Raw genomic sequence first — 18,521 nt, 5'->3', positions numbered from 1 at the left:
AAATAAACTGATTAAAATACCTCCAAAAATTATTAGCATACAATGTTTATCAAACAAAATTCGTTCTACGTACGTGAACCTTCAATAATGCATGGATAATATAATACAATGCAATTTTGATATATCGATTGTACCAAGAAAAATTTATATGAATTATCCAATTTTCTCCACAGCTCCGTGTTCCCTCTCAGAACAAATTTGATCTCCTTCGACTATCGACAACTTATTCACACGTTACTAATATGATATAATATTATTTTACCCAAAATTCTCAAATTGAATATATTATGAATGTTTCTCCCGTTGAAACGCTTCCTCTGCCTTGAGTTGTCCAATTCCTCGTTCTATGCAAAATGAACTATCAGTTCTCAGCAGCCTCCTATGTAATTGGCAATATTAAACAAGATATTGCAATTTAGTGTCTTCAATGCTCTCCTTCGAATGCACGTACCTTACCAATGATGCCAGTCTTTTTTCCTCTCGCCAAACTTATACGTAGAATACAAGTAGGAAAAGTTTACTTACAAATTTGTACCAGATCAGCTACCGTCGGACACACTTACTTCACCAACTCACATCTTAGTCTTTATCACTTACTACCCCTGGTTACCACCTCGAAAACCAACCATCCAGTTTAAGAAACTGGAACTAACTAACTCTCTCATCTCCTCTATCCATCCATCCAACCTCTCATTATACACACCCACATCCACTTTCCAAATTCTCGGCCAATCAGAAATTTGCATACCACTCCCACATAAAATCAGAAATACCTACAAACTTTCCTAATTCATCTTATTTCTACACGGACACTTAATTTCTACTGGGTATTTACATATTCCGAACAATCATTTATTTATTAACTATTTTTATTGTCTTGTTCATGGCGCAAACCCGGATTACTGAATACTTTATGGCTTATGGGGAAAAACCATCGTTAACTTCTATTCATTGTACCCGCACTATTCACTTGTTATATTTATACAAAAGATTATTTATGACTAAGATTACCTTTGGTTAATTCCAGGCAGCTCGGAGTATTTTTATTTTCTATAATCTCTGAAATATTGATTTCATCGTACATTTAATATCTTTACTCTTCAATTTTGAATACCACAACAATATATATATATATATATATATATATATATATATATATATATATATATATATATATGCAAACGATTGGAACTTTCCAAAAGCTGAATGCTTTCTGCTACTGCTCTGATGACATAAGCCAAATATTATGGCGTTGGAGCACAAATTAGTCAAACTTCTGATGTTGAATCGGAATCAATAGAACAATACAGAGAGTTTGGTAACGAATGGGACATAGCTTAACCTTCGATTCCTAACGTTAAAATAGGACGATTTAAGCTAACTTACCTTAGTACGAAAGTTGATAATAACCGAAATACATGGTGTCAAAGTTAAACTTTTATTTTATTAATTTTTGAATATTTCCTGAAGGCATGAGATAAAAACACGAAATTTGGTAAGTAGGGTTTTTTTATCTTTAGGCGCTCATTTAATACGTTAAATTTATTTATCCTCCACTCTAGATACTTTTAATATTTGTACTTAAAAAAGATATACTACATGCATCTCGCTAAACGGAACCGTTTTCGAGATTTCGACCAGGAATAGTTGTAAAAGAAATACAAAGACAAAGAATAACATATTATAAAATGATATTTTAATCAGAATATTAAGCTAATAACGAATGAACAATAAAAATAATAAAATAACGTCGTTAGAAATTACATTAGTTTCGAAACCCGCTAAATTAAATGTTCAAAATGTCCTCCATTTACTTCCACACATTTTTGACACCTCTCTATAAAATTTCTTCTTACGAGAAAAAGATTTGTTTTCAATTTTCTAATTTCGTTAGCAGCATCCAGTAACTTTGCCAAAGCTCATCTCGTGTATTGATCACTGGTCTTGAAACAAGATGTTTTATATATCCCCGAAAAAAAGTCTAAGTGATTTAAATAGCTTAAAGGTTCGGGGAGGCCACGGTTGTTCACTACCTCTGCCAATCCATCGGTGAGAAAAAACAAGATTTAAATAATTTTGTAAAAACCACATATTTAATCTGATGTTTAAAGTAACATCTTCTAAAAGTTGATGCAAATAATTTCGAAGAAAATTTAAATAGTCTTGTGAGTTAAATCTCTCTAGAAGTTCAAAAGGGCCAACGAAATTATCACAAACAATCCCAAACCAAACATTGAATTTAAACTCGTATTGGAAGTTCCGAGACAACGTTGCATTTGGCTTTTGATCGGCCCAAATATGGCCATTTTTTTCGATCTATTACACCCCTTATCTCTTTTAGATACCTACCTAAAACGTATCTAAATATTGAAAATGATAACTGCAATGACATAACCATGACAACGTGCACAATGATTATTGTTTAGTTTATTTTTCGGGTGTACTACAATAATGCAAAACATTTAATTTTGCATCGTACATTTAAAATGCGTTTAACTCGAAAACGGTTGAGTTTAGCGAAATGAATGCAGTAAACCTTTTTGAGTAAAAATAATAGGGGAATAAAAATGTTGATCTCAAAATTATGTAGTGGGGCGATAAAAACATTGAATGTATTAAATGAGCGTATGTGACGCTTTCGGGGTAATACATAATTTTTGATGGGGAATTTATGTTTCTCCTCCCAAAAAATCCCCACTTACCAAATTTCGTGTAGTTGTTTCATGCCTGTCAGGAAATATTCAAAAATAAATAAAATAAAAATAACTTTGACGTGTATTTCGGTTATCAACTTTCGTACCAAGGTAAGTTAGCTTAAATCGACCTATTTTAACCTGAGAAATCTACGTTTAAGCTACGGCCCATTCGTTACCAAACACCCTGTTAACTGTTATTTCAGTATCTCTACCTCGTCAGCCGTTCGAGCTGATTTCGATTCAAACCGAAAAGTCCAACTAATGTCTCCAAAATCTTCCCACTTTCAATGGTTCGCGCACAGAGGTGCCATCTACTTTGACGGCGAGGTACGAGAACGATTTACTAAAATAGTTCTCTATTCTTCTAGGCTATCGAAGATATAATGTGCAAACGATTAGAACTTTCAGCAAAAGCTTTTGCTGTATGTACACACTTTTTGCAATTTTGTCTTACTTATGGATATTTTATATCAATAGTTATTTTATAAGTTTCTAATTAAGTTGATCCTACATAAAATTAATTACGAACAAAAAAATATGGTTTTTAATGTAACTTTTACGCTTCGATGTTTCAACTATATAAATATTTTAATATTTATCAGATAAATCTTGATATTATTTTTAGAGATCCCGATGGGACTAACCTACGGAAACAGAAGAATACAATGGCTTTAAGCTTTATCTATAGATCTTAGATTTTTTCTGAGGTCAATTCATAAATAACCTAAATTTTTCTTAAATCTTTAAATACATTAAAATGTCTTACCTGTAGGGTTGGGATTTTAGAAGATTAATGTTATTCATATCCATGGAAACTGGCTGACTGCCTGGAAAGCCTTTACGTCCCCACTTACACATCTTTTGCACCATTTTTTGCAGTTCGGTTGCTTTTTCTTCTTGAAAGTGAGTAACGTTAGGTACACCCTCCATAAACACGGCTTCCTTTACACGACGCTTTTTAGTTTTTGGTGAAGTATCATCGTTACTGAAATGCCATAACATATTAACAATAAATACTACAGTTTCATATATGAGGAAAGTTTGACATTAATCTAAACTAAACAGTGTTTTTCTACACTGTGCCGCTATATAATTTTTGCTAAGCCATGATCGTCGAACGTAAAATCATGCAAAGATACTCGTTCGGTACCATTTTCCTCGTGGCGTTTTCTATATAGTAAATTAATATAACCTTCTGCAACAATCTATCTATTCTACAACTATCACTTATAGTCGTGTATTTGCATTGTATTTTGTTTGTTTTTTACTTATCTCCACTCGCTGTGATAGTGTAATAATAAAATTATTTAAATGAGTAAAACTAAAAAAAAATTATTCTAGATGAAAAGCAACAAAATACTAGTATTTGATCCTCTGGTTTTTATCATCTTGTTTTGACAATAAACACAACGGGAGATGTTGCTTGAGAAACATTCATCTCCTTGTTCAGAAAACGCACCGGCCATGGCAAGATATGACTTTTACCACGAGAACAGTGTTCTAACAGTGTTTCATTATTGAGGTGTATAGAAATGTGTGTCCACTTTGAAATAACACAACGATTTAGTACACGGCTCTCACGGTAAACTAACATATCTAGTAGTGTAGTGTAGGCGTCGGATCATCGTTAATGACTCTAATCGTAGCCATTCAAGCAAAACGTCTTTATAGGAAATAGTGCCCTACGATTATCTTTGAACGATCAGCGATAATCGTGACAGCGGTCCCAAGAAAACACGATCAAGAACAGAACTGTCTCTGTCTCCTGCCATTGCCCATAATGTAGCATCCTAAACAATTTTTAAACTGTTTGTCCTTTTGTCTAGTGTTAAGTATTAAGTATTAAGACTACCTCCCCCTAACATAACATGATTTGTATGTGCTTCCAAAGAAATGCCGCCCCATACAATTACATCTCCACCACCAAACTTTACTCTAGAAGAGAAGCAGCATTGGGCGTAGCATTTTCCAAGCCTTCTCCACACTCTTTTACGACCATCAGGTGAATATCTAGTAAAAAGAAAAGAGGACGTCTCTCCAATCATCCATGTATCAATCTGCATGAGCACGAAATAATTTCAAGCGTTGTATTCAATGAGCTGCGTCCAACAAAAAGCCTTTAGCAGGTACATAAGACGAAATTATGGTACCATGAACATCTCACAATCTACTATTCAAAGCAGTAGCAGTATCTGTCTGCTCTCGAAGCACTTAAAGTCTAAACAATCTTCCACGGCGTTTGTTGCCCTTGGTCTTTTGTGTCCAGGTCTTCTTGAGTAAAAGCCAGTTTCTCGAAATCTGTGTAAAGCATTAGATATTATACTACGAGGAAAGCAAACATTTCTTCTATATACCGAATGGAACGCCCATCATGATATAGAGCAACAGCTTGCGCTACTTGATCTGGTCTAATTGTAAATTATTCCTTTTTATTAAAAACACTTTATATTAAATACACCAAAACGAATACAATCAATTTAACAAGCATTATCTTTTAAATAAATATGCGATTTATCGAAAATACATTCACAAAAACTTTCTTTTCACCCTCAAAAATGACAATATCTTTTGATATATATATATATATATATATATATATATATATATATATATATATATATATATATATATATATATATACATATATATGTATATATATATACATATATACATATATATATATATATATACATATATATATATATATATATATATATATATATATATATATATATATATATATATATATAATGAGAAACACCTGTTTAAAAAGAGAAAGGTATATTAGGTCAGCCCTTTATATCGCTGAAAATGAATGAGTTGAAATAATAAAAAAGGGGAAATTCAACGTTGCCAAACTTATTGGTTTTATTTAACCTGTTGTCTTTTTAGCATTTGAACAATGTTCTAAGATAATCAAATTTGGGCGAAATGGATTTAAATGGCAGCTTACTGTTTTTTATTTGGAATATGCCACAATTTTACTTTACAATAAGTGTAATATAACATTTTGATTTCCACTTCGGAAATCGTTTTATATAAATAAAATTTATTAATGTTTCGTATTTTAAGTACGATTTCCGAATTGTGCCTTATTCTTATTAAAAATAAACTGCATATGTTGCCACAATAAAAAATTCTTCATACAAAATTATTTGGCAACGTCTCGTCTCCCGATTTCTCGATTCGTCAAAGCACCGAATCAAAGTAAGGACAGAGGTATCAAGTAGAGGTGGGTCGTTAAAGTTTTTGTCGTTAACCGATTTTCGTAAACAAGTTACTATGATTGTTTAACAGTAGTTTCAAGTAAGAGAGTACCTACATAAACAAACATAATGGCTATTATCGTTTATACACAATATTTATTGAAGTGAAAGAAACTAATGAAGGATATATTTATTATAACTTGAAAAATAAACTAAACAATACAACCCGATATTAGTAATTGTACTACGTCGGATACTATGGATGTAAGGTTACCGTTTGCTAAAATTTTATTGCAAGATTCTTGCAGGCAGCGTACCATAACAATCACTGAACTACCCTTCAAGTATTTTTGACCACTCATTGTACTTGTTATTTCTTTAAAAGGCCGTAAAATTTGGGAAAGTTGAGAACAAATAATACAGTCTTCATTATTTAGATTTGGTCTAAGTCTAAGTCTGTATTAAATAATACCAATGTGAAACGGATTGCCTCTTCTAACTCGGTCATTCTTTTTAGCATGTAATAGGTGAAGTTCTAACTAGTTTCCACGTCTTGGATTGGCCGTTTGGGAACTTTGTTATGTTGTAATTGATACTTTAAAAGCCTTTCTGAAGATAAGGTACTTTTTTGAAAGGTATTTTTTTGGCGAATTGTCGAAAAAAAAGACTTTATTTTATCTATTTGTACACGAAAGCATTTAAGTGCGTCCTCCGCCAATAAATTAAACGTATGAGCAAAACAATTTAAATGTTTTCATTCCAAAACATCTTTAATAGCTTTGACCATATTTGAGGCATTATCAGTTACTGCAAAATTTACTTTTCGTTTAAGATCCTACTGATTAATAATTTCACTAATTTCAAAAGCGATGTTTTCTGTATTATGGTTTCCAGAAAAATGGCAGCAGCCTAATAAAACCGTTTTAAATTCTAAATTTTCGGTTAAATATTGTCCTGTTAACGCGATGTAACTCTCAGTTACTCCATATGTCCAGAGGTCAGTAGTAATACAGATATTTGCTACTTCTTTAACAACTTGTGATCTAATAATTTGCTCAGTTTTGATATAACATTCCTGAGTAGTGAACCTGAGTAAAGTAATGAACCTGACGTAATGAACAAGTTTTTCTTGTTGGCGGTTTATATCCAGGAATACACCCTTTTTCCAGGCTCGTTCTTCAACTATGGAAAACGGATGAAACGAGTCTTTGTATAGGTTTAGTAAATCCATATCTATTTGTTACTTTTGTTCTTAACTAATATTTTTATTAATGGAAGTATCAATCACCTTTTGACGCTTGGGTGGCGGTGGCAGTATGTCAGTACTTCTGGTAGAAGTAGTCGAAACGGACAGAAATGCGTCAGGAAAAGATTCAATCATTGCAATATTCAGAAAGCGGACCATAAAAGCTGCATCTTCTACAAATGTGTATTTTTTGAAAATAAAATTATTATTCTTATACTAGGTCAATAATTTTGACTAAGAAAAATAATTCTTAATTGAATATTTACAATAAATAAATCATTTGACGAACTATCAATAAAGATTTGAAATCGAAAATGCAGATCAATGGTAAATCGAAACTCATTCATTAATCAGAATACCTAGTTATAAAAAACAAAAGAAAGAGTTAAGAAGCTGGTTACTTCTATAAAAAAAGAAAAAGAAGATTGTACTAGTGAAAATCAACCAGTAAAAGAAAAAGAAACTGATAAAAATGCCTTAAGTCCATGGTGTATTTTTGATTAATTAATTGGACATGACTCATCTAAACATACACCTGTATCGAGAGATAGAAAAGAAGTCGACATGTATTTGTCTGATGATATTACCCACAAAAAATTTCGAACGGAGATTGGAACTGTCCATTACAGTGGTGGAAAAACAATCGCCATGTATATCCTAACTTAACCACTATATTCATAAAATATTGTAGTATTGTAACAAAATCTGTTCCTTGTGAACACATGTTCAAAATCTGGTTTAATTTTAAATAAAAGAAGAACACGGTTAACAAGAAAAGTGGAAAAAATTATGTTTTTAAATGTCAATTTAGACGATTAGCGATTTAATAATGTGTAATGTAAATGTAAGTACTATTTGTATTGTTTAATTTATTTTTCAAGTTATAATAAATATATCCTTCGTTAGTTTCTTTCAATATAATAGCCAATATGTTTGTTTGTGTACTCGCTTATTTGAAACTACTAGTAAACAATCAACTAGTTACAGTTTACGAAAAACGGTTCCGATAAAAATGTCAACGACCCACCTCTAGGTTCTTAGGATCGGAACCAGATATGTAAAATGTGTAAAATATCTCTGATTGGAACTAATCGTCTCACTAATGGGCAATGGTCGTCAATAAGAAATATGGAGGGGAGACCAAGGGGAAATATGATTGTTATCTTTGTCTATTCGCTGAAAATATGATTTTATATATGTGTTAGATATCCTGTTAAATTTTACCATACCGACCATAAACTTTTACCTACACTGTATATATATATATATATATATATATATATATATATATATATATATATATATATATGTATATATATATATATATGTATATATATATACATATATATATATATATATATATATATATATATATATTGTTATGATATGCAAAATCGAGAAAAATATTGGGTTGATTAAAATATTTCAAAGTTCAAAAACATTAAAATAATTCAGATAAGTAGGATAATATCCAACAAATATTTCGAAGAAGGAAAGTTATTAAATTCTTGGATTACCTGTACTAAACAAAATGTAAGCTTTGCATAAATTATTTCTTTGTTATACTTGAGTGACCCGCATAATTTTAAGTGAAATCCAAAGACAATTGAACGGGGTTTTCCAAAATACATTAATGCAGTGATTAGAGACAAATAGAAGAGATTTTAGAAAGAGGTTTTTGTTAGTTTTTAAGAATTATAGAAAATATTATTTGTAAATAAGTTTTAGGAAATTTTATAATTATAGGTAAAAATGTGTTTGTTATCGAAATGAAAAAATGGGGGAATTGTGACGAGTTTTGATTGGCGGAGATTGAAAAAGGTGGGATAAGTATGTAGGAAAAAGTTTAGCGAGATTGAGGAGAGAGAAAAGATAATCAGTTGGTTTTCCAAGTCTGTAAGACGAACAGTGATTGTTCTCTGGTGGTTCCCAAGAAGTAGCAAGCAGTAGTGTTGAATGTTAGTGAGTTTTTGTGGAGTTAGTGTATCTGACAGAAGCTGAAGCAGCAAAATATTGTAAGTCATATTTTCCTACTTATATTCCAAGAGTCACTGTTCAGGCCAACGAGAGATTCAGTTTATCGTAAAGATAAGATATTCCAAGAGTCATTTTTCACTCGGGCCAACGAGAGATTCAGTTTATCGAGAGAAGAAAGGCTACCAAAATTTGAATGATTGTTGCTTTTGAAGGAGATCATTAAGGACGATATACTTGCAACAATCTGTTGTAAGATTGCTGATTACATAGGGAGCGGTTGAGAGGAGATAATACAGTCTACAAGGAACAAGGATTTGGACCACTCATCATCAGAGCGAGATATTTTTGTTTTCTGCAGTTTTTTTTTTATTGATAACACAATTTTTACACGTAATTTAGAAAGGATATAAATATTTTGATTAGGAGAGTTAGAATAGTTTGGGATTTTGAGTTTTCAATTAATATTGTTTGTACCATTAATTTTCATTGTTCACGTACGGAGAACAAAATTTTGAGAATCCTTATATGAGATTTGTTTATTGAAAACTTTTGAGTGTGAATTATTTCATTATTTTTATTTCAATATATAGTGTTAGATCATATGTGTTTTTTATTATTCCGGTATTCTCTGGACCTTACCTTTCACATGTAATAGCATAGATATTGAAGCACGAATTTAACCCTGAGATAAAAGAATTAAAAATTGTGATAGTCATAATCATATCATTTAAATAATTTTAATTAATCAAAAAAATTAATTAGCTAATTATTGCTTGGCGCACCAAGACTTTGAACATCACAATAACTGGCTTCCAAAACGTGGGGCTTGAAAATATCGCAGCTTTACATTTGAAGGAAGGGAAAGAGATCTGGAATAAGTACAGGTGATCCAGAGATAAAAACATATAACATTGAGGGAATTTGAATTTGAAAGTATTTTGACAATTTTTCCAGGGAATATAAATTTGATTTATTGATTGATCGTAGTTAGTGGATATTTACTGCTATTGAATTATTTGATTTTATTTTCGTTACCAATCGTACATTTGATATTTATTTTGAATTATTTGAATTTTACTGATTGCATATTTGATATTTGTCGTGAAAATTTAATACATTTGGGGAGAAATATTGTCGTGTTCTGAAACATATAGAGTGTTGTAAAATTTCACATTTGGCGGGGACAAAAACAGTAACGAAAAGAAACAACATGTCGACCACAAGGAGTCAAAGCAAAATGCAAGAAAGGAAGGAGGATAACAGAGAAGAGGAAACAATTATTGATGAAGGATCGGATAATGAAGGAAATGCTACAATAATGGAGGAAAGAAAAGAAACAGGGATGCTGGAAAAATTATTAGCAATGATGCAAATACAGAGACAAACAATAGAGAAAAACCAAATTGAAACATCAAAGAAAATTGATAGAAATCAACAAGAAACAAAACAGACAATGGAAGAAAACCAACGGGAAACAAGGCTAGCAATAGAACAAAAATTAGAAGAAAATGATAGAAAAATGGAAAAGCGTTTTGACAAATATGAAAATGAGGTAAAAGTCTGTTTAGAAAAAGTCAGAGAAGAAACAGAGAGGAAACTAGAGATGCAGAGAGAAGAAATAGAAACTAAAATGAAAGATATTAAGACTGTACAGAAAAAAGAATTAGAACAGTTAGAAGAAAAATTTGAAATGGCGCTACAAGAAGACAGGAAGGAAATAGAAAGAAGATTAAAGCAAAATGAAAAACAAATGGCAGAAATTGAACTAAGAGGGGTAGAGAGAAAAGAAGTTATCATCCATGGAACAAGCGAGTCGAAAATACAATTTGGCGGGGATATTCGGAAAACACACCCAGTACCGTTTGTTAAAAATTTGAAAACCAAATTACAACATATTAGATATTTTGACGAGTGCAAAGAAACAATTAGAAACCATTTGAAAGAAGGAGCAGCGTTATGGTATGAAAGCAAGGAAGATGAGTTTGAAAATTGGACAGATTTTGAAAATAAATTTCTCAACTATTTCTGGGGGAAAAATAAACAGAGAGAAATCAACCAAGAGCTACAGAATGGAAAATATCACGAAAAAATGGGAATATCTGAAGAAAGATATGCTTTGCAGATATATAACAATTCAAAATATCTAGAATACAAATATTCTACCGAACAGCTGGTAGAAATGATCAGCAGACATTTTGAGGAAACGTTGGAAGATCACGTGATTTTGAGAAACTATCAAGATATTGATAGTTTGTGCCAATTCCTTCAATTAAAAGAAGCGAAAAGAAAAGAAATGAGAAATAGAAGACAACATGACCAATATAATGGACCGGAAAGAAGGTATTCATCAAATTATGACCAGAGAAACCGACATCCCAGATCAACAAACGAATATAGGCCGAAAAATTACAATAATTACAATAGACAACAAAATTACGATAACCGGAATGATACACAAAATAGAACAAATGAAAATCACAACAGGAATAGAGATGCACAAAATCCTCCGAATAGGAATACTAACGAACAAAGGGACGATAGAAATAACCAGAGCTTCCAACAACAAAATAGAAGGGAGATGAATCATGTAGCAATAGGAAACGAAAGACAAATTTCTAATTCTAATCTAATATTTTTAGACGCATTTATAAAACATAAAGCGATTAAAATTGTGATTGATTCTGGCTCGGAGATATCGCTAATCAATAAAAAACTAGTAAAAGAATTAAATTTGGACAGATTTGTGTATAAGATTCCTAGGGTTGATTTAGTGGGTGCAAACAATAAAAATTTGACGACAGTAAACGAAGGTTTGGGAGTACAGATAAGAGTGGGAAACAAATTCCATATTATGAAATGTGTGGTGATTGAAGATTTAAATCATGATATGATAGCGGGAATTGATGAATTGAGAAAAAAAGATATCACCATAAATTTTTCGGAAAATAAACTGGAAATCAGAGCAGAACCAGACAACACAGGAGAAGAAAAGCAAACAGATAGGAAAACAAATTCTGGAAGGATCAATGCACAGGAAAAACGCAAAGAAATCGATATGACTGTAGAGGATAAACCGAAAGTACAAGAACAAGATCTAACAGAAGAGAAAAAGAGAAGGAAGAAAAAGAAGAAGAGTTCGAAAAGAAAGCAGGAAAATAAGATGGAGACCAGAGAAAAACAGGAAATAGAAGGTACAGAAGAATTGTTGGCAACCGACGATAAAACAGAATGGAAGCAGGAAGAAAAAGAAAGTATCATCAGAGAAATGAAAGGAATAGAAACATGGTGCTCGGAATACCAAAGGGAATTAGAGGATAAAAAGAAAACAGAAAAAAAAATGGCACTGATGGACGAGAATCCAGAATTTTGTGAAGAAGTATTATGGACAGTGAACACATGTGAACAAAAGGAGGATGAAAGAAAAATAAATTGTGGAGAAAACAGGGGAAAGAAAATAGAGAAGATTTTAGGAAACCATGGAGATCTTATTAATGAAGTAAACCGAGTGGCTAAAAATTATGAACTTTCTTTTAAGGGAAAATACTTGGAAAAATTTAAAACGAAAATATATCCAATCCCGTATAAAGACAGGCAATATACGGGGTATTTTAACATTCACGACATTTATCAGTATCATAAGTAGATTTTAATAACATAGTGAAATAATTTGATCCTAGAAAACTTTTGTCATTTTTAAAATTTAACAAAGAGTTTTCGGCAGATCAAATGGCGGGGATTTGTTATGATATGCAAAATCGAGAAAAATATTGGGTTGATTAAAATATTTCAAAGTTCAAAAACATTAAAATAATTCAGATAAGTAGGATAATATCCAACAAATATTTCGAAGAAGGAAAGTTATTAAATTCTTGGATTACCTGTACTAAACAAAATGTAAGCTTTGCATAAATTATTTCTTTGTTATACTTGAGTGACCCGCATAATTTTAAGTGAAATCCAAAGACAATTGAACGGGGTTTTCCAAAATACATTAATGCAGTGATTAGAGACAAATAGAAGAGATTTTAGAAAGAGGTTTTTGTTAGTTTTTAAGAATTATAGAAAATATTATTTGTAAATAAGTTTTAGGAAATTTTATAATTATAGGTAAAAATGTGTTTGTTATCGAAATGAAAAAATGGGGGAATTGTGACGAGTTTTGATTGGCGGAGATTGAAAAAGGTGGGATAAGTATGTAGGAAAAAGTTTAGCGAGATTGAGGAGAGAGAAAAGATAATCAGTTGGTTTTCCAAGTCTGTAAGACGAACAGTGATTGTTCTCTGGTGGTTCCCAAGAAGTAGCAAGCAGTAGTGTTGAATGTTAGTGAGTTTTTGTGGAGTTAGTGTATCTGACAGCAGCTGAAGCAGCAAAATATTGTAAGTCATATTTTCCTACTTATATTCCAAGAGTCACTGTTCAGGCCAACGAGAGATTCAGTTTATCGTAAAGAGAAGATATTCCAAGAGTCATTTTTCACTCGGGCCAACGAGAGATTCAGTTTATCGAGAGGAGAAAGGCTACCAAAATTTGAATGATTGTTGCTTTTGAAGGAGATCATTAAGGACGATATACTTGCAACAATCTGTTGTAAGATTGCTGATTACATAGGGAGCGGTTGAGAGGAGATAATACAGTCTACAATGAACAAGGATTTGGACCACTCATCATCAGAGAGAGATATTTTTGTTTTCTGCAGTTTTTTTTTTTATTGATAACACAATTTTTACACGTAATTTAGAAAGGATATAAATATTTTGATTAGGAGAGTTAGAATAGTTTGGGATTTTGAGTTTTCAATTAATATTGTTTGTACCATTAATTTTGATTGTTCACGTACGGAGAACAAAATTTTGAGAATCCTTATATGAGATTTGTTTATTGAAAACTTTTGAGTGTGAATTATTTCATTATTTTTATTTCAATATATAGTGTTAGATCATATGTGTTTTTTATTATTCCGGTATTCTCTGGACCTTACCTTTCACATGTAATAGCATAGATATTGAAGCACGAATTTAACCCTGAGATAAAAGAATTAAAAATTGTGATAGAGTCATAATCATATCATTTAAATAATTTTAATTAATCAAAAAAATTAATTAGCTAATTATTGCTTGGCGCACCAAGACTTTGAATATCACAATAATATATATATATATATATATATATATATATATATATATATATATATATATATATATTTCATTATTATACAGGACAATTCAACACAACTAAAACGAAAAAACTTTGGAATTTCGAGTGTCCGGTTAATTTTGCACGGGAGTGTAGAATAATACACGCTCATTCGACGTCGCGCGTCGTTGCTAGAAATATCTGGCATGATAGAAGCCATCTAAACAATCGCTGTTTGCTTTAACAATAACCGGTTCAATTAAATCGTCATAGATAATGTTTCACATATTTACTTCTTCGTTAGTTAATATAGTTAATATTTTTAAAGTAGTATTTTCAGATAAAGTATATTTCAGTAAAAGTAGCAAAATTAGTTATATCGGATTAAGCTCACAATGGTAACAGAAACTCTTTCGTCGATAACATACTTTTTAAATAATTCTTGTATCTTTTAGCAATATTAAAGCTCATATCTTATAGGACCTTTATATTTTTGGAGGTAGGTCACTGCAAGAGGTCTATTTTACATTAAGTACTTGTTGGCAAAGATTCTTGTAACCTAGTATGATAACTTACATACTTTGTTTATATAATATACTGATCTTAATTGGCTTAATTTTTCGTAAATAGTTTCTTTTCTAAAAAATGTTTTTCCACCAAGAAATATTTTGTGTTGTGTTTCTCATATTTTAAACCAACTTCTTCCAAAAGTTTTAATGACACCATTCGAGAGAATTTTATATAGTCCTTGCCTTCTTTAACACATGTCATTATTTTATCAAGCGTTACAATCTTGTTCCCTAAGTATAAAGCACGTAGATCTTAGCCATTGTTTTAATGACTAATAGATGTGAATTTGTCGTCAGTGCAGATAAGTTTTAGGGATTAAACGGGTTCATCTGTCATAGCATCAGTTAATTCCACAATATACTTTACAGCGAATTCTTGTTGTTCAATGATACGTATCAATTCATTACGAGAGTTTGTTTCATATGAATATGTTTTAAAGTATTATAAATAATTACACTTTATGCGATTTTAAAAACTTTCTTACACTTATAGGAGTGTTGATTCGTTGCCGAATATTGCTGACCATCATGGATATTCTATGTTTACTGGCAACAACGTGGACAAGGTAGCAAAACTAAGAGCGGAATTAAATCAAAAATTTTTTTACACGAACTGATCAAGCAAGAAGAAAAAAGCTTACTAATATATGTATATGGTATTCGCCAAACTATACAGTACCGAAATTAAGACGGCTGTGGAATTGCGCACGCAATATGTGTTTATTTGATTGGGTTTATTTGTCATTAACTGCCATATTAACAGTGCTCTATTATTAAAACTATCCCGAAAATGGTTCTAACAACTGAAGAGCAAGTGTCTATAGTAGAACATTATTTCCGCTCATAAGAAAATAGATGGAATATTAGTCTATGTTGAGATAACACAAGTGTTTTACAAGGCGCCCCCAGTAAAAGAGTAATGTTAGTAATCGTTGAGAGATGTTGTAACGCTGGTAGTGTGTTGTGTCAGCACGACACACTACCAGCTCTTCCGGTCGTCTAAAAACAATTCTTACCAACAATAATTAAGGACGCGTTCTACATCAGGTCTTACAGTCCCCAAAACGAAGACTTCGACGTACTGCGTATAAAGTAAATAGCACTAAATCATCCACACGTCGACTGTTCAACGCTCTTGGTGGTTATCCTTACTGTATTCAAATTGGACAAAAACTAATCGTTTTCAAAGATCGAAAACGAAGATCCCGATTTCTTGAGAAATATGATTTTCGGACGAAACATTTACCTTAACGATTACATCAATCGACAAACAACTCGATTTCTTGTGTTTGAACGCCCATATGTCATTGTGGAGAAACCACTCCAAAGTGAACGAGTTACCATTTGGTGTGCTGTGTCTTGACATGGGATTATTGTCCTTATTTTCTTGAAGATGCGAACGAGCATAAGCGTTAACCAACAGCAATACAGAGAGCATTATACCACTTTTTTTAGAGATAAACGAAATTTTTGGCGGGCATGAAATCTGGAATTTCGAAAACAGAATAATCAGTATTTAAATAAGAAGTTTCGCCAGTAATATTGGAGAACTACGACAAAAGATAATAACCAATTTTCAACAACTGCAGCAACCACTCTTTATAATATGTTGGATGATCTGCAAAATCGTTATAAAGCTTATTTGCGACACAATCGTACACATTTTAAGCATGTGAATTAAAAAATAAATAATACGTTCACTTTCGGTACTATTTATTTTGGCGAATACTGTACTATACCTAAAACATCCACATTTTGGTACGGCTATGCACAAGGAAAAATCGTTACATTTGTCTAATTACTTACTTTGAAGAAGTTGAAGCTGCTCGCTTTCTTGTATCTTCCGTAACATCATCGAAATCGTCAAGGCCATTCCCTTGTACATCGTCAGTTTCTGTACACCAATCAGGAAGAGATGGTGGAGGTGGAGCATCACTGACGTCATCATATCTTTTATATAATTCTTGTATATAGTCGCCTTTATAGATGCCTACAGGTCTAGTGGATAATAACGAGTATTATTAATAAATCATAATATTCTTTACTGTTTTACAGCTAAAGACATAGGCAATGTAAAGATAAATATGAATATTATAAACCATATACTCTATATTCTGATCTTGTAATGTAAGTTGTAGTATTTGCATTTTCCTTGAAGGAAATTTGTACTTGAAATGTGTCAAATTCTAAAACATCCATCGTCCCTAAATAAGAGAACCGACATCGACAACTTGAGCCAGATATATCACTCCCTCATCATACAAAATTTATTTAAAATAACCCTTACAAGACAGTAACTTCATTCCCATTCTTCTTTCCATTTTTTTTTGTTTGTTTGTTTTTTAAAGAAAAAGGAATAAATGAATCCTTTTTTAAAAAAGGTCCGTCCCTGTTCCGCTTGCTAATTCCCTTAAGAATCGTAACCGCACCATGCATTCCAAAGAAACACATGTACGACAATAAGCCACATGTGAAAATTATGACATCCTAGAGCTGATTGAAAACAATCGAAAAGATTAGTGTGGTTTGACCCTCGAAAGAGCTTAAACCAACATTCAAATGAAGTCATCGGTTAAAATTAAATGAACTAATGTTCTTACAGTTTTACTTGTATTTTTTTGTTTCGTTTCTCTCGTTTAGTTGTTAATCTTTAATGTTAAGTTATCGTAGAGTTTTTATAACATGTATAAAAAAACCCTACAAATTGTTTTTGTAAGTATGAACCCTGTTGGTTTGTTTACTTATATTCTAAAATCTTTTTTATTTGTAGTGAACTGATGATGCTTTTAAAAATAAAAGCGAAACGTATTCGAATAAATCAATAAAGTAGTTGACGACTTTTATTTGCCAATTATTGACCGATAAAACCTCTGCTATTCAACCATTGAATATATTCCAAATATATACATATATATATATATATATATATATATATATATATATATATATATATATATATATATATATATATATATATAGAGAGAGAGAGAGAGAGAAAAGGAGTACGACCGTCAATCCAAAATAAACTAAGGTACACTCGAAGAGTGGTGGGTTTTTCGGTCAAAGTGGAGAAATAAAAGACAAAGAAGGTGGCTACTTCATCTATTTATTGAAGACGTTTCGCTTTCTGCTCAGAAAGCATCATCAGTTCATCTAAAAAGAACAATATGAAACCAAACATCCATAGAGAAGTTACAACAAAAGTGTGTTACCTTACAAAGACATAGCAGTCAATGATGTTAAAAATATGAAAAAACTTACGAAACTGGACATTCAGAGTTAACGTTGTATAAAATAAATTATTCCTTCCTTAACTAAGATTTATCAACTTACATTTTATTAATATTTGTCAATATCACTTTTACATAATTAAGTAATTGTTCTTTTTGATGAACTTGTTTGATAAAATTTAAACTGAAATTTGATTCATAGAATCTTTTTCATTACGGTCCTAAATGTTTGAACCTTTGGACGGTGGAAGTTGTATTGATCTTCACCTGTTAGCTGGCTAACTAGTGACGTCATAATATTATAATATATGATATTTTGGATTGACTTCGCATGCTTTGTTCTTTGTTGACAGATCAATCACTGTTGGGGTAAGTGGTGATTTTAACCACCTTTTCCTTTCATTGTTTGGTTTTTTTAACGACAAGCTGTCAACCAAATTTATCACATTTTTTGAATATACCGC

At 31.5% G+C, this 18,521-nt stretch overlaps 1 protein-coding gene across 1 annotated transcript in view; it reads right to left on the bottom strand.

Annotated features, from left to right (window-relative positions):
* mRNA-cap (RNA guanylyltransferase and 5'-phosphatase mRNA capping enzyme) overlaps positions 1-18,521 on the bottom strand; it is an 87,651-nt gene that overhangs the window by 50,512 nt on the left and 18,618 nt on the right. The window contains exons 3-4 of the mRNA XM_072540588.1: positions 16,634-16,825; positions 3,463-3,681 (exon numbers count right to left, since the gene is read on the bottom strand). Of these exons, the coding sequence (XP_072396689.1) occupies positions 3,463-3,681; positions 16,634-16,825 (411 nt within the window). The remainder of the gene's footprint in view (positions 1-3,462; positions 3,682-16,633; positions 16,826-18,521) is intronic.

The sequence above is a fragment of the Diabrotica undecimpunctata genome, chromosome 8 (genome assembly GCF_040954645.1).
Source record: "Diabrotica undecimpunctata isolate CICGRU chromosome 8, icDiaUnde3, whole genome shotgun sequence".
In the NCBI taxonomy this organism is placed as follows: Eukaryota; Metazoa; Arthropoda; class Insecta; order Coleoptera; family Chrysomelidae; genus Diabrotica; species Diabrotica undecimpunctata.
The sequence above is the reverse complement of the archived record's forward strand: the minus strand, read 5'-3'. Positions and strand labels throughout refer to the sequence as shown.